Here is a 16,053-nt window from a genome sequence, read left to right as displayed (position 1 = left end):
CATCTCCTCTAATGGTGCTCTTAGACCAGGCTGCCCTCTAACCATCTCTCTCTCTCGTTCCCTCTCTCTCTCAGGGAGAAAAGTATGATGGGAGGAAAGCAGATGTCTGGAGCTGTGGGGTCATTCTCTTTGCACTTTTAGTGGTAAGTGAGGCTTTAATAAAACTGAGATGTTCCTCTGTGTTACATGTTATCGTACTGTGACTTTGTCTTTGGTAAAGACTGTTCATTCCTTTTTTTCAAATCATATGAAAGCCTTATTGTGCTATGTGTATTTATATACATCCTCTACAAGTAATAGATACAAGTAAGATACAAGAAACAGTCCTCAGACCTCAGTCATTCTGGATTGTCTTGACTTCGATGGATTTGTTGTAAATGAAAAACCAGATACTTAGGACTTAGTATGCACTGGGCATCAGCACAAAAATATTATTACTGATGGATCTCTGGTAAAAGACATCAAAATACAACCCACAAACAAAAACTAGACCGTATGAAATAGAGCAGAGAACATGAGACTACACCTGGCCAGCCGAGTCAGAGAGGAATCTGCTCAGTGAAGGTTTTCTGCTATTAAAGGTAATAGTAATCTTTCCAAAGGCCCGCTGCGGTGTCTCTAGAGCCGCTGAATCATCTTCATTACAGCAGAGAACAGGGGCAGAATTCTTTGTTCTCTGGAGTAAGCACTTACTGTTGAAGCTCTCCTTTATAAGATTTAAGGTTCATGGAGAGGATTGCAGCGATTCTACCTTTAATACATCAGCTGAAATCCTGCTCCCTCGCCTAAAGAGTGTTTGGTCACATTTTAAAATAATGTAATAACACGTATCCTCTGTGTAATTCTTTATGTACGTTGCGATCTGCCCTTGTTGTGATTAGCTATTGAGAATCTTCCATTGCCCCCTGATTCTTTCAACAATAAACTACTTGTAAACACACAATGTTCAAAAAAATCCTTTTCACAAAACTATTGAAAACAATGTCCCAGACTTTAGGCGACATATTTGTTTCCATTTCATGGACATTTCATGAATATTTAATGGGTCTAGCTTTTTGTTGTGACCAGGGAAACTGCAGCTAAGCGTTAAATGAAGGGAACAGAATGTGTAATCGAATTTTTACCCTGGCAGCAGCTCCCTGACCTCCTGATCTCAGAGGTTTTGGCCTGGTCGTGTGTTTGCGGTCCTGCGTGATCAGCGTCTGGATCGTAGCCTGAAGCAGCTGCTCCACCTTGATTACAAACCTGATTGATTCCTCCCTCCGCTGCTGTATTTGTGTTTTCCATTTCTGCTGTATGCACTTCAGCAAACAATCAGCTCTCCGCTGGAAAAGGAGCAGCTCTTCTCTCCTCGCTCTTCTCCGAGGCTTTACATCCGAGCTGGAATTGCTTTCCTGATGTTTTTTTTTTTCCCCAGTCATTTGTTTTCTTTTTCACTGACAGTGGCTGCCAGCTTTAGTCTGATTACATCATCTGTTACATGGACCGCACATCCGTCACTTCTCGGTTTGGTCCCAGTCGTTTATCAGATGTCTTCCCAGGGTCGGGAGCTGTGGTGAACCTCACTGATGTAAAATAAAAAAAACATACACAGAACTTGACACAAACCAAAGCTAACTGTCACTGATCTGAGGCCCTTTTCTTCTGTTTGGAAGCTCATAACCACGTCAGTTTTGTTAGTGATGTAGGCTCATGTAGCCTTAGACTTAGGATTTAAACCCTGTCCTGGGTTCTAGTGTTAATGCTCTTTGCTGTTTTGGTTTGTTGTTTTCAGGGTGCGCTACCGTTTGATGACGACAACCTGAGGAACCTGCTGGAGAAGGTGAAGTTGGGGGTTTTCCACATGCCTCACTTCATTCCTCCAGACTGCCAGAACCTGCTGAGGGGCATGATCGAAGTGGACGCAGCTAAAAGACTCACGGTCAGTACTCCAACACAGTAGTCCATTGACAGCAGTCTATTTGGAGATAATTAGCTGTTAGCTACTGGTTCTACGTTTAATTAAAGTCAACAACATTTAATGTCACTAAAATAACCAATTATAGATTATGTAACAACTGGCCCAAATATTTAAATTAGAGGTTGTGCCTGAGAAGAAAGGAGACTGTTGTTGTTGCAGGCAGAGGGTTTACCTCATTATCAGGAGATAAAAATTACTGATTATAAGTGCTCATATTTACACAGATCAATTAAAGCTTGTATAGGGAGGCACGGTGGTGCAGCAGGTAGTGTTGCAGTCACACAGCTCCTGGAGGTTGTGGATTCGATTCCCACTCCGGGTGACTGTCTGTGAGGAGTGTGGTGTGTTCTCTCTGTGTCTGCGTGGGTTTTCTCCGGGTGACTGTCTGTGAGGAGTTGGTGTGTTCTCCCTGTGTCTGCGTGGGTTTCCTCCGGGTGACTGTTTGTGAGGAGTTGGTGTGTTCTTCCTGTGTCCGTGTGGGTTTCCTCCGCATGACTGTCTGTGAGGAGCTGGTGTGTTCTCCCTGTGTCTGTGTGGGTTTCCTCCGGGTGACTGTCTGTGAGGAGTGTGGTGTGTTCTCCCTGTGTCTGCGTGGGTTTCCTCCGGGTGACTGTCTGTGAGGAGTGTGGTGTGTTCTCCCTGTGTCTGTGTGGGTTTCCTCCGGGTGACTGTCTGTGAGGAGTGTGGTGTGTTCTCCCTGTGTCTGCGTGGGTTTCCTCCAGGTGACTGTCTGTGAGGAGTTGGTGTGTTCTCCCTGTGTCTGCGTGGGTTTCCTCCGGGTGACTGTCTGTGAGGAGTTGTTGTGTTCTTTCTGTGTCGGTGTGGGTTTTCTCCGGGTGACTGTCTGTGAGGAGTTGTTGTGTTCTCTCTGTGTCGGTGTGGGTTTTCTCCGGGTGACTGTCTGTGAGGAGTTGTTGTGTTCTCTCTGTGTCGGTGTGGGTTTTCTCCGGGTGACTGTCTGTGAGGAGTTGTTGTGTTCTCTCTGTGTCGGTGTGGGTTTTCTCCGGGTGACTGTCTGTGAGGAGTTGTTGTGTTCTCTTTGTGTCGGTGTGAGTTTCCTCCGGGTGCTCCAGTTTCCTCCCACAGTCCAAAAAAAACACACGTTGGTAGGTGGATTGGCGACTCAAAAGTGTCCGTAGGTGTGAGTGTGTGTGTGTGTCGCCCTGTGAAGGACTGGCGCCCCCTCCAGGGTGTATTCCCGCCTTGCGCCCAATGATTCCAGGTAGGCTCTGGACCCCGCGCGACCCTGAACTGGATAAGGGTTACAGATAATGGATGGATGGATAGATTCTACCTCTTTTCCACAAGTGAGCACAGTTCTGGGTCTTAACCAAACATCTGTGCCCTGCTTTGGTCAAAATACCACAAGGACCAAACACCACATCAGCATTCTCCCCCTGTCTAAACAGCCCTGTTCAGAACAACCAGTTTGGGCACTTGTTCCTTTAATTATGTAATGAGCTGAGTGCACAGCAGTGAGGAGCGAGGAGCAAAAGCTCAGGTTTTTTAGCTGTTTACTTTCAGTTCTCTTTCTTTTCTGTTCTTGTTTACTCCGATTTACTCAGTGTCTTACTTCTCCACGCTCGTTGTGTCTGTTTCGCTCCGTTTAAACTCCACATAAATGCGGGTCCAGCGCCCTCTTTGGAGAGACTCATACGAGGGGGGATTCTAAAGTCTCTGCACTCTTAAGATGCAGCACAATATCAGAATGACTTGTTTTATCCCATGTTTTTCTGGCTTAGGTAGCCCTTAAAGAGTGGGTGGTGTTGTTACACAGTGTGTGGGTTGGTGGGCATGGACGTGTCCCCTTTGAAAGAGTGGGACACAGTTCTCCTGTTCTTGCAGACAGGACACTTGCTCAGGAGAGCTGAATATATCTGCCCTGAATCCGGTGAATGGAGAATAAATTGAGTTGTGGTTTTCCGTCTTCTGACAGAAACTCCCTGTGTTCTGTACTCAACGCATTGCAATGCATTCCCCAACATCTTTGTTTCCGTATATCACTCCCATGAAAGACACCCAGGTGGTGACAGTAAAGAGAAAGCTACACACCCCGTCTCAGCAGGATCCCCTGACACACACACACACACACACAGTTTGATTCTCCAGACAAGTGCAGTGTGTTAAGCTGATCTCTAGCAAATGAGTCTGGGTTCGAGAGCCCGTCAGAATGAGCGCTGTCATTTCAGGTCAACACACAGCAGAACTAATCCAATACAGGCTTTTCTCATGTCTCTCTGCCTCTCTCGCCCAACCCCCTACACACACCCCTCTCTCTCTCTCTCTCTCTCTCTCTCTCCTTCCCTGCCTCTCTCGCCCAGCCCTTACCCCTCTAACTCTATCTCTCTTTCTCTTCTTCAGTCCCTGCCTCCCTCGCCCACCCCTCTAACTCTCTATCTCTCTCCCTGTCCTCTTCTTTCCTGCATGGTAGAGTGGCCAAGGGTTTAAGAGCTTATCTTAATACGGTTCTTTGAAATGTCCCTGTCCTTCTGCTTTCGAGTGAAAAATCAAATAGAAGGGTCTTCACACACTACATCTGACTGATTGGAAACAACAGCCCCTTGTCTGAGAGGAAGCCATGAAGAACGGGAAATCCTGCCAGGGGGGTCTCGTTCGTCTGATACCAGATCCGAAGCCCGCTTTTACTGTGTTCTTTCTGGAAGTCTTTATCAGGAGAAAAAAGACACATTTACATGCATTTAAATATTAGGCCTATAGTTTTTCTCAGTTTGTTTTGTTTCAAGTCCTGGAGGATTTAAGCCGTACGTATTGTGTTGTTGTTGACTGAAGTGGCTTGTGCAAATAAGCCGTCTATATTCTGTATGAATATTCTTATAATATCTACACAATGCACAATATTAATGCATTTATATATATATATATAACTTATTGAAAAAGAAAACAAATCATTTATTTCTACTTTAATTTAAGGAAGATTATGGAACCCATAACTGGTTTAACACATGAAAATCCGCACTGAAAATTTGGAAACATGTTTTATTACATTTTATGCAAAATCTAGCATTTTTTGATTCAACATTGCCATTTAGGGATATTCCTGTGTCCTGTCCTCATTACCTGCATGGTTTTACACTTTTAAATACTTTTTTTTTGGGCGGCACGGTGGGACAGCAGGTGGTGTCGCAGTCACATAGCTCCAGAGGCCTGGAGGTTGTGGGTTCGATTCCCGCTCCGGGTGACTGTCTGTGAGGAGTATGGTGTGTTCTCCCTGTGTCTGCGTGGGTTTCCTCCGGGTGACTGTCTGTGAGGAGTATGGTGTGTTCTCCCTGTGTCTGCGTGGGTTTCCTCCGGGTGACTGTCTGTGAGGAGTGTGGTGTGTTCTCCCTGTGTCTGCGTGGGTTTACTCCGGGTGACTGTCTGTGAGGAGTGTGGTGTGTTCTCTCTGTGTCTGCGTGGGTTTTCTCCGGGTGACTGTCTGTGAGGAGTGTGGTGTGTTCTCTCTGTGTCTGCGTGGGTTTCCTCCGGGTGACTGTCTGTGAGGAGTGTGGTGTGTTCTCTCTGTGTCCGCGTGGGTTTCCTCCGGGTGACTGTCTGTGAGGAGTGTGGTGTGTTCTCCCTGTGTCTGCGTGGGTTTACTCCGGGTGACTGTCTGTGAGGAGTGTGGTGTGTTCTCTTTGTGTCCGCGTGGGTTTCCTCCGGGTGACTGTCTGTGAGGAGTTGGTGTGTTCTCCCTGTGTCTGCGTGGGTTTAGTCAGGGTGACTGTGAGGAGTGTGGTGTGTTCTCTCTGTGTCCGCGTGGGTTTCCTCCGGGTGACTGTCTGTGAGGAGTGTGGTGTGTTCTCCCTGTGTCTGCGTGGGTTTACTCCGGGTGCTCCCATCAGAGAGAGTTCATCCTCTCCAGCTGGCTGCAGGTTGTTCTTTCTGGCAGGTTCCGAGCTGAGTTTGAGGGGACGGGGAAGCGGCCAACTCCATCAGCGCAGTGTTGCTGGGAGAATAGCCTCCATCCCTCCGCTCAGCGCTGGCACACGCAGTACAATGTGTTGGAGATGATAGGAGAGCATTTCCATAATGTGGCCTGATGAGCCATTGTGGCAGCGATACCTTGCTGAGCTTGTTTCCCGCGGCCCGGCGCTCGCCTGCCTCTTGTTTTCCGATGGCTTTTGCGAGGCTCGGCCAGAGACGGGAGCCTGGCTCCATCGCCGGGCTCTGATGGAGCTGCTTTGAGGATCGTATTTATAGCTGGGTGTCATTAAGTCGCAGCTTAATATCATTAAGGCATTTTCCTCGCTGACACATAGCACTGAGATGACCCCCGCGAGCTTCCGTACTTGCGGCACCTCGGTTTTCTGGGCTAATTAGAGACGTGCTAAAGCTCGCTCTGTGTCTCTGTGGTGTCTCCAGTTACAGCTCCATGATCACAGGCTGGGACAACGAGGGCAGAAATTCGACTTTGCCAGCAGGGCACACACTCACACACACACACACACACTAGTTGCCAACATGAAATGACTCCATTCTCTCTGCCCCCATACTCCCCCACTTTCTTTGGACCCTTTTTCTAATTTCTCAGTCTCTTCTGTAATTGCATGATAATGAAATGATATTGATGAAAGCAGATTTCCCGCTGTTTTAATCTTCTCTCTTCTCTTTACAGTTAGAGCAGATACAGAAGCACACGTGGTACATGTGAGTATGAGTCTGTATTCTAGGTCTTGTGTGTGTGTGTGCTGCATTGATTTGAGTGTTTTCAGCACATATTCAGTACCCGTATACAATTTGGACACCTACTGAATGAGGGTTCTGTGCTTTATATGAATTTATTTCTAAAAAACAAACCCCCAATGGGGCTTTAAAATGCCCTCTAAACAAGAAATGTTTAACAGCCAATGAGGTCTTCTCATGTGCAGCTGTTCTTCATGTGGATATCATGAAGCTCTTTATCTTCTTGAGAGAAGCCCAAGGCAGAGGAAGGCTCCTAGTTAAAACGTGTGTATGTTTTCGGTCACCGTTCTGTATTCTGTGAGCGACTCTGATGTCTTCACTGTTATTTGAAAATATGGAAAAATATAGAAAATATGGCAGCCTTCTGTAGTAGGAGCAGATATGTCCAACATTTTGACTGCTACTGAATGTTAGTGCGTTTGGTTTCATGAACACATTTGTATGCATCAGTGAACGTGAACTGTAGACACGACTGTTCTGATTAATGGAATGTCAGAGTGATGTTCAGTAGTAGGGGGGAGAGAGAGCGAAGGAAGGAAGGAGGAAGAAAAAAGACGAAGGGGAGACAGACCTGGGTAGGAGGGGTACAGAGAGTGAGTGTGTGTGTGTGTGGGGGGGGGGGGGGTGTATGTGACTGGATATATGAATATTTTATGTATTAATTTTGTTTTTTTATGATGTTTTTTTTAAGAAAAGCACATCTTGATGTTATATTGAATACTCTACAGAGGGAGCGTGTTGAAGGCGACACAATTCCTATGTATTTCTTTCATGACGTAGCACAGTACAGACGAGGGGTCGGCAACCTTTACCACTCAAAGAGCCGTTTGGACCCATTTCACACAGTAAAGAAAACACTGGGAGCCACAAAACCCTTTTGAGATTTTACATGAAATAACACTGAATATAAAAGGTTTTTTTTTTTGCCTTTGTGCTGTGTATAAACAAACTATACTGTGTTACATTTATAAAATCAATGAACGACAGCAGAGAAAATGAAATAACATTTCTGCATTCAACAAAACATTTTTAAATCTGAAAAAAAGACGTTGTGTTGACGGTTAAGTAAAATACTCAACGTCTATTTGAGTCCTTGTAGTAATGGGGGAAAAAAACGCCGAACTTAAATTATCCACTGGCAGCAAACAAAAACGCTGTCCTCTCTCTGCGCGCCGTCATTATTTTACTGGCGCCGTGCAGTCAGCGGTCAGAAAGTTCCAGAAACCGCACACTGGCGGGTGTCGCACATCGGAAGTTGTGACGTGTATTGAGAGCGACAAAAATATTTTAAATATTAAATATTAAAATATTTTAGATGTTACAAGATCGGCATAACCTTCATAGAATTACATTTTGAAAATGAACAAACTAAAATAAAATACATTTTAATTAAATACTCATTAATTATTTTCAAAAGCTGAGCCGCATCAGAGGGATCAAAGAGCCGCGGGTTGCCGACCCCTGGTATATACCGTTATTAAGGCTTGTTTCAAAATAATGTTTTATAACATTGTGTCCGTTTCAGTAATACTTTCGGCACCAAAACTGACAAACGCTGTTCTTATGCTGGGATGTTGGAATTTGCCTTTATATGTAGTTAGAATTAAATCCTTATAGTCTTCATAAATATCTTATTGTGCACATATTCATCAGCGTTTTAGAAGCAACAATCAGTGTCAGCAAATGCTTGTTTTCTCAGTGAGATGTTCCAATGTGGATGTTTCAGGTCCTAAGTTTTGTAAAGTGCTGACAGGGCGACAGGTAGCATCTCCGCTATAGTGCAGTTTCTCCTGAACACTCCTCACTCTGTATTCACACACCGACATTTCCTTACTCTTAGCTTGAAGTGTGAGGACGGAGAGCCTTTTAAAAATGTATGGATGAAAAGATCAGGCGGGTCCTGAACAGCACACACACACACACACACACACACATTCTATCCCAAATCCAAGAGCAGTGCAAAGAAAGTGTTCATAGTACAGAGACATGACTGATCAGGACGTTCTTTTGTGAGTGGTGATATTAACCATTTCCTCCTCCTGCTGTGTCCAGAGGAGGGAAGAACGAGCCTGAGCCAGAGCAGCCCGCCCCGCGGAAAGTGGCCATCCGGACGCTGCCCTCGGCCGAGGACATCGACCCGGACGTGCTGGAGAGCATGCACTCGCTCGGCTGCTTCCGAGATAAAAACAAACTGATGAAGGACTTGCTTTCGGACGAGTGAGTAACTCTGAGTGGAGGAGAGAGAGTCAAATTTGTCTGCTGTAGTCCACCATCACTGTTTTGATATCAATGGTTAGTTATACAGAAACCAGCAGGCTCCAGTATGTTCACAGTGGTGGTGATAGCTACCAAAGTTCATCCGTCTGGTGCCTATCGTTCCCACTGTCAACAGTAATGGGGCTTTTTTGGTACCTACACAACTCTACTCTGCTACTTTTGCTTTTCTATCTACTGTCTCTCATGGGGGTAGTAGAAAATGAACCAGGTACCAGAATGCAAGTAGAGTGAGGTAGGGTAGGTGTCGTGCAGTGGAAAAGCACCGTAAGTTTCTACAGGATAGTGCATTTCACATCAACCCATTCTGAATGAGTATTTACACCTAAATGGCTTAATTACTGATTAACGTAATTGTTATTGTGGCTGAATGCCATCCAATCTTCACAGAAATCTTCAGACATTTTGTATTTTTATTTATTTATGTCTTTGTAATTAGTTAATTAATAAATTAACCAATGACTTTAAATGGTATCAACCAACCATCACTGGACATTGACATATGTGTAGCCCTTTAATGAAATGGTTAATGCACTTAATTAAGCAGGTGGTCCGTGCTGTAATAATCAGTGGGCCTAAATAATCAGCCCCAACGTCCACTAACTCCTCCCTGAAGCTTGTTGGAGTCTCCCTCAGTGACACTGTTTGTTTTGGGACGCCGTCTGCTGAAGTGTGGAAGTATTTTACGGCCGTTTCTCAGAGCGAATAAACCCACAGAGCATCAGCCGTTAGCCGCGGGCCGTTAGCGAAGGTCTGTTCCCTTTCCCTCGTTCATCATCCGCCCAAAAACTCCTGCAATTACCACCTGCACCATCCACCGTGGAGGCTCAGCTTCCTCTTAATGCAGCTGATGGATGAACAGCTCTTTTCCCCTAAAGCACTTCAGCCTCTCTCTCCCTGAGCACTTTCAACAGAGGGGGGCCATTCACCCCCCTCATTTACACCCCCCCTCCCCACTTTACCACCACACCCTCCAAAACCACAGATCTACTGCTAATTCTCATGGCATCTCTTAACGCCGCACTCCTACACTCACACGCAGGTGGTTTGTCTTTGTCTCGTCGGCCGGTGTCTCCAGGGACAAGGTTCTCTCCTCTTTGTCTTGATGAGTGTTTCTGTGTGTTGGGGAAATACTAAAATCTGTGTATTTTCTTTTGACTTTTAGTGATTCATTCAAGAACATTAAACATTTTTGCTGAAATATGTATTAAATAAATGACATACACTTCTCTCTCTCTCTCTCTCTCTCTCTCTCTCACACGTGTACACACACACACACACATGCACACACACATTTCCCTATTTGAGCCTTGAGCTGTTATATAGCTTTAATTTTCTCTATTAAAAGTTCTGTGACCGAAGCTAAAGCTCTGACTTAAAACTTTTACTCAGCAATTGAAGGGTTTCTAAGAGTTACACAGAGATAAAGTGGAAAAAGTATGGTTTCTTCTAACCAGGTTGTCATACTTATTACACTTCACATTTATCATCCAAAAATACACGGAAGTGCTTGCGTTTTAACTTTATTTTTGTTGTGATTATATTTTTTAATCATTAAACACTACTAGTGTTCTCCCTGTGTCCGCGTGGGTTTCCTCCGGGTGCTCCAGTTTCCTCCCACAGTCCAAAAACACACGTTGGTAGGTGGATTGGTGACTCAAAAGTGTCCGTAGGTGTGAATGTGTGAGTGTGTGTGTTGCCCTGTGAAGGACTGGCGCCCCCTCCAGGGTGTATTCCCGCCTTGCGCCCAATGATTCCAGGTAGGCTCTGGACCCACCGCGACCCTGAACTGGATAAGAGTTACAGATAATGAATGAATGAATGAATGAATAAACACTACTACTATAAATAGACATACACTTACCTTGTCTTCTAAATATAATTCAATTGTGTTTATCTTTTATTGATTCTTTTATTTTACATTATACAAAATATTCATTATTAAAAACTTCACTCTTAAAAAGGGAGGATGTGATTAATGTCTATTAATCTTACCATTTTTTTTATTAGTTCATTTTCAGTTAATCAATGGGCAGCACTAATGATGACCATTTTCTTAATAACAAGCGTAAAACATTGGTATGCTGATATCTGGGTAGAAAATGAGCAGTTCCACCTTAAATAGAGAAGCAAATGTAGCACCTGAGGCTACTACAAAAGTTAAGGTGGAACTGGAAGGTTCAAATAAGAAGCTGAATTCACAGAAGATTTGGGAATGGGTGATAAACTGTGAAACTCTATGTGGGACTCTTCTGATGGTGTATGATGCCCAAACGTTTACCCGAAGTCCAGCAGCACTCATCTGACATCACTGCAGACTGGCAGAGCTCCTACAGAGCACCACTAGTCACCTAGTTGGTTCTGATGATCTATAAGGCTCTTGAGGAATCTTTTCATTTCATGATTACTGGAAGACCATTAAACCTTGTAAAGCAGGGTTGGTTGCTCCAGGGGGCACTCGAAAACTCGTAAAGTGGTAAAAGAAGAAGTGGGATTCACCCCAACTCATTTCAAAAGTCTGGACAACTCAGTTCCAATGCCCCACAGCCTAGGGGAGATATAAAACCTGTGTGTGAACAGTGGAATAATCGTGTCCAGTAACTTGTCCATAGCTCCATCCTAAGGTCTTCATTGCTCTCTCGACCCTCCTACTAATCTAACCTGTTCATTCTAGTGACAACCAGGAGAAGATGATCTATTTCCTGCTGCTGGACCGTAAAGAGAGGTATCCCAGTCACGAAGACCAGAACCTGCCCCCTCGCAATGAGATTGGTACGGACCACCTTTATTTCCTCTTCCTCTTACTAACTCAGATGTGGACCCTGTCCAGCCCACTCGTCTCGTTTAGGTCTAAAAGCATTTTATTAAGCTCTTAATCTGCTGTAATTACTGTACAAGATCCTGTAATGACCTGACTAGCTCCTGTAATGACCATATTAATGATTGCTTGCTGGGCTCTCAGACCCTCCCAGGAAGAGAGTGGACTCTCCACTGCTGACCAGACACAACAAGAGGAGGCCGGAGCGCAAGTCAATGGAGGTGTTGAGTGTGACAGAGGGAGGCTCTCCTGTTCCTGTCCGACGAGCCATCGACATGACCCAGCATGGGCAGAGGTATACAGACCCTCCCCCCATTCGATGCCCCCACCCACTTGCTTACGGAGGATGTCAGCGAATACACTACCTTTCAAAAGTTTGGAATCTTTCAACAAATTATGTTTAAATGCGATTAAATGCTTCCAGGGAAAAGTCGCCATGTTCGTATGCTGTTGTTTATGTCGTATAATGTAACGAGTGGTCAGTGCCACAGCCGAGTAATACTCTTTTGAAACAGCAGTGTTCCAAAACCAGTCGCAAACAGACGAATTCAGGCAGCCAGGGTTTCTTACATCATAAATCTAATGAACAAATCCCATCAATCCGAGGGGTGGGACTTTGAAGTGGTGATGCAGGAGCAGGCAAATTCAGTTTAAGGCAGTGAACCCCCCGACAAACCTAGCCGTGCTAGCACAACAGCCCCAGGCTCCCACTTTGGGAACCACTGTGTTACGCCTTTTTTTTTTTTGTCGCAGTCACACAGCTCCAGGGACCTGGAGGTTGTAGGTTCGATTCCCGCTCCGGGTGACTGTCTGTGAGGAGTGTGGTGTGTTCTCCCTGTGTCTGCGTGGGTTTCCTCCGGGTGACTCTCTGTGAGGAGTTGGTGTGTTCTCCCTGTGTCTGCGTGGGTTTCCTCCGGATGCTCCGGTTTCCTCCCAAAGTCCAAAAACACACATTGGCAGGTGGATTGGCGACTCAAAAGTGTCCGTAGGTGTGAATGTGTGTGTGTGTGTGTTGCCCTGTAAAGGACTGGCGCCCCCTCCAGGGTGTATTCCCGCCTTGCGCCCAATGATTCCAGGTAGGCTCTGGACCCACCGCGACCCTGAACTGGATAAGGGTTACAGATAATGAATGAATTAACTAATTAATTAATTTATAAATAAATACCTTTAATTATGTCAATATGATGACCATATATAATTAGTAGGTGTTTAATTGAGGGCTGGAATTTTAATTACCAAATTTAAAATGTATGTTTGTGTACTTTTAAGTGAAGCAAGCAGACATTTTCCTGAAATTAGATTTTCTTTAATGAAAACAATGATTCCAAACATTTGAATGACTGCATTAATTCGCTTTCAGGACAAAACCTTGTTACCCGAGTTTCTTGGTCATTTCTGCTATTGGAAGTGGCCAGTGGACCTTAAAAATCTGTGAATATTCGGTAAAACCAAAGCAGTCACATTGAAATCCACTGAACGTTGGAAGTGTTTTTCTTCTCCAACTGTAAATGTACCATTTTAGAACCGGGAGGTTTTGTTCTGCCAGCGACAATACAATATTTATAAGTGAACATCCATCATAACGTTCAGAGGGATGTATGTTCCCTGAGCAGTTTTGCAGCTAATCGCGCTTCTGAGTGAAATTTGGCTCGATTCATGGCATTGTTTCACTTTCACCCGGATCTCTGTGAGAGGTTGGAGCAGAAGCTCTGAGAATGGAAAGGCATTGTGGAGATACAGTACAGGTTCACTGTGTCTTTATGATCCTTTACTCATCTTTGTTTTTATTGTTATATGTTACCATTCCCATAAACCTCACAACCATTGTCCACCGAGTGCGTTTACATTCACAGCAGTAGGATGATCACCGTCAGTATCAGGTTTCAGCAGTTATCTGATTATCCGTGTGATCCTGTGGGTCCTGTGATTAGTCCTGGATGGATCTGACTGTTCAGAACATGTGTACCTTTACCCTGATTTCTTTTATTCATCTGCACATGTGCAAAAGCAGAGCCAGTTCCTGGCAAACGGTAAACACTAAAGCTTTATAAATGTACTGAAATCTTAATAAATAAATAAATTTAAGCACTTAAAGTTTTCTATGAATCAAAAACCAATGGCTGATGGGACATATTTTGTCCCGTGCCGTTGTCAGTTGCTGAGCCTGATCACTGGGTGACTCATGTAGACTGTATGTTTCATTATCAGATGCTGTAATGCTTGTACAATTTAACATCTGATCCTTTGACTGATCACCAGCTCGGCAGATAGTTGTGCAAATGTAAACACACTCTCAGCTGATGCTTTGGCAAAAGTTTATGGTCATTTTATTTATTTAATTTATTATTAATTTCAATTACAATGCAGAGTCATTTATCGGTGCAGCCCCAGGGCGCTGTGCCACAGAGCAGTGCTTCTGGATGTAGATGTAGTGTAGTAATCACCGTCTCTGTTCTTTCTGTAGTAAATCTGTTTTCAGTAAAAGCCTGGATATTTCTGATGCCCACCCCAAAGTGCAAAGCAAAGAAGAAAGGTATAAATCAGCGCCGTTCTCTTCTCTCTCTCTCTCTCTCTCTCTCTCTCTCTAGCTCTGAAGATGCAGCGGGGTTTTCATTCTCCTCAGCTCAACTTACTGTAGGCCCATATTTAGAGCCTGAGCCACTGACACTGAGTGGATGTGTTATAATTGGAGAACTTATCTCCACTCTGAAGTTTCTGTATTGCTTTTTTTTAAATAGCGCTGTTCGTCCGACGAGCGGAGATTAGCTCGGGACTGAACTTTAAGGAAATGAAGGTAGTTGAATAAGAATGAATAAGGGTTTTTTTTTGTCCCCTCAGTTTTGGCAAAGCTGCGCCCCTCTGGCTCTCGCGCACACATCAAAAGCATCTTATCTCCCTTCTCTCGCCTTTAATGTTTCTGTTTGATGTCTGGCGTTTTTCTGTCCCGTGGTAGATCCCAATTTGAGGTTAATTTCCTGCGTCTCTGTTGTTTTGCCGCTGTCTGTCCTCCCTCGGTCGCCCGCGTGGTTTGTTTGCTCGCGTGTGAGTGTGTTTTTTTGAGATTTGGAGGTTATCTTGCTTACTGTATTTTTTTTCTTCTTCTTTTTTTCTCTGACCTTGTGAGACTTTTGAAGTAGAAGTTTTCACTGTCCACTTCTATGTTAGCGTTAATGAGTTAATGGAATCACCTCTGACCCTGAGATCTGGTTTGAATCAGGAGTCAATTTCTCATTTATCCACTTCACCCAGACGATTTATTATTGTTATTATTATATATTTTTTTAATTTCATATCACAATATTGTTTTCCTGTCTACCTATAAGTTGGTTGGTAAACAGTGTTCATCCTTAAACATATCCACTCATCACCTCCATTCTTTATGGAAATTAAGCTCCAAAAAACATCAGTTTGCTTTGAATTCTTATGTTTTTATGATGTCAAACAATCCAGTGCATTTATTTCCACCTGATTCAACCTCAGAGTTTAGCTCCACCCATTCACACTGAAATTATAAGGAGTGTTTCAGCCAGGACTGCCCTGGCCAATCAGAACAGAGGTCGTATTAAAGGCACGGCAACAACTTGTTGAATTCTGAGGGAAAAGGAGAGGTTGTAAAATGTTATTTTTTAAAAGGACTGTCATGGGGGAGAAAAATTAACAACAAACAAGGCACTGCTAAATTTAGACCCTTAAATTGTAAGGTAATTTAGGTTTAGGGCAAATTATATTTGATTAAAAGCTCCACTGCATCTTTACCACAGACCTCTTTACTAACCTTTCACGCCAGTTTCCTCAGACACACTGCCTCCTATAGAATAGCTTCTGTTTTTCCTCTTCATTCGTTCACCAGTGGATTTTTAGTAAAGCTTATTTTCTCACACGTGGATGTGTTTCCTCTCGTAGTTTCTTCTTCTGCGTGTCTTATAATAACCCATGCTGGTGGTTCACATGTTCTTACAACATTGTTTTCAATCTGCATCAACAGCGAAGAGAGCTTTGTTCATATTTTATACAGTGATGGAAAACACGCAGGTTAAGATGTGATTCCACACGCTGACTGGTTTTCACAATGACCACAGGGCCATCAGCACATTCCCAGAAGGGATCAGCAGCAGGACGTTCAGTTCCATAGGGTTAAATAGCGTTAGCATAGCAGTGTTTAACATTTAGCTGAGCGTAAACTTCAGAGTGAACAACTGTACATTTTACAGGTTACCATTTAATTTTAATATTGTTAACTTTACACTTTACGCAAATAAACATAAAAACACGTATGTTAACCCCTTAAATGCCTTTGACCAATTGACTGATCCAAACT

At 44.0% G+C, this 16,053-nt stretch overlaps 1 protein-coding gene across 2 annotated transcripts in view; it reads left to right on the top strand.

Annotated features, from left to right (window-relative positions):
• LOC136676532 (serine/threonine-protein kinase BRSK2-like) overlaps positions 1-16,053 on the top strand; it is a 182,723-nt gene that overhangs the window by 141,547 nt on the left and 25,123 nt on the right. For both annotated transcript variants that reach the window (XM_066653621.1, XM_066653620.1), the window contains exons 7-13: positions 75-143; positions 1,775-1,921; positions 6,576-6,607; positions 8,696-8,860; positions 11,592-11,689; positions 11,880-12,030; positions 14,200-14,268. In XM_066653621.1, the coding sequence (XP_066509718.1) occupies positions 75-143; positions 1,775-1,921; positions 6,576-6,607; positions 8,696-8,860; positions 11,592-11,689; positions 11,880-12,030; positions 14,200-14,268 (731 nt within the window). The remainder of the gene's footprint in view (positions 1-74; positions 144-1,774; positions 1,922-6,575; positions 6,608-8,695; positions 8,861-11,591; positions 11,690-11,879; positions 12,031-14,199; positions 14,269-16,053) is intronic.

Source organism: Hoplias malabaricus, chromosome X2 (genome assembly GCF_029633855.1).
Source record: "Hoplias malabaricus isolate fHopMal1 chromosome X2, fHopMal1.hap1, whole genome shotgun sequence".
Classification (NCBI taxonomy): domain Eukaryota; kingdom Metazoa; phylum Chordata; class Actinopteri; order Characiformes; family Erythrinidae; genus Hoplias; species Hoplias malabaricus.
This window is presented reverse-complemented; position numbering and strand designations above follow the sequence as displayed.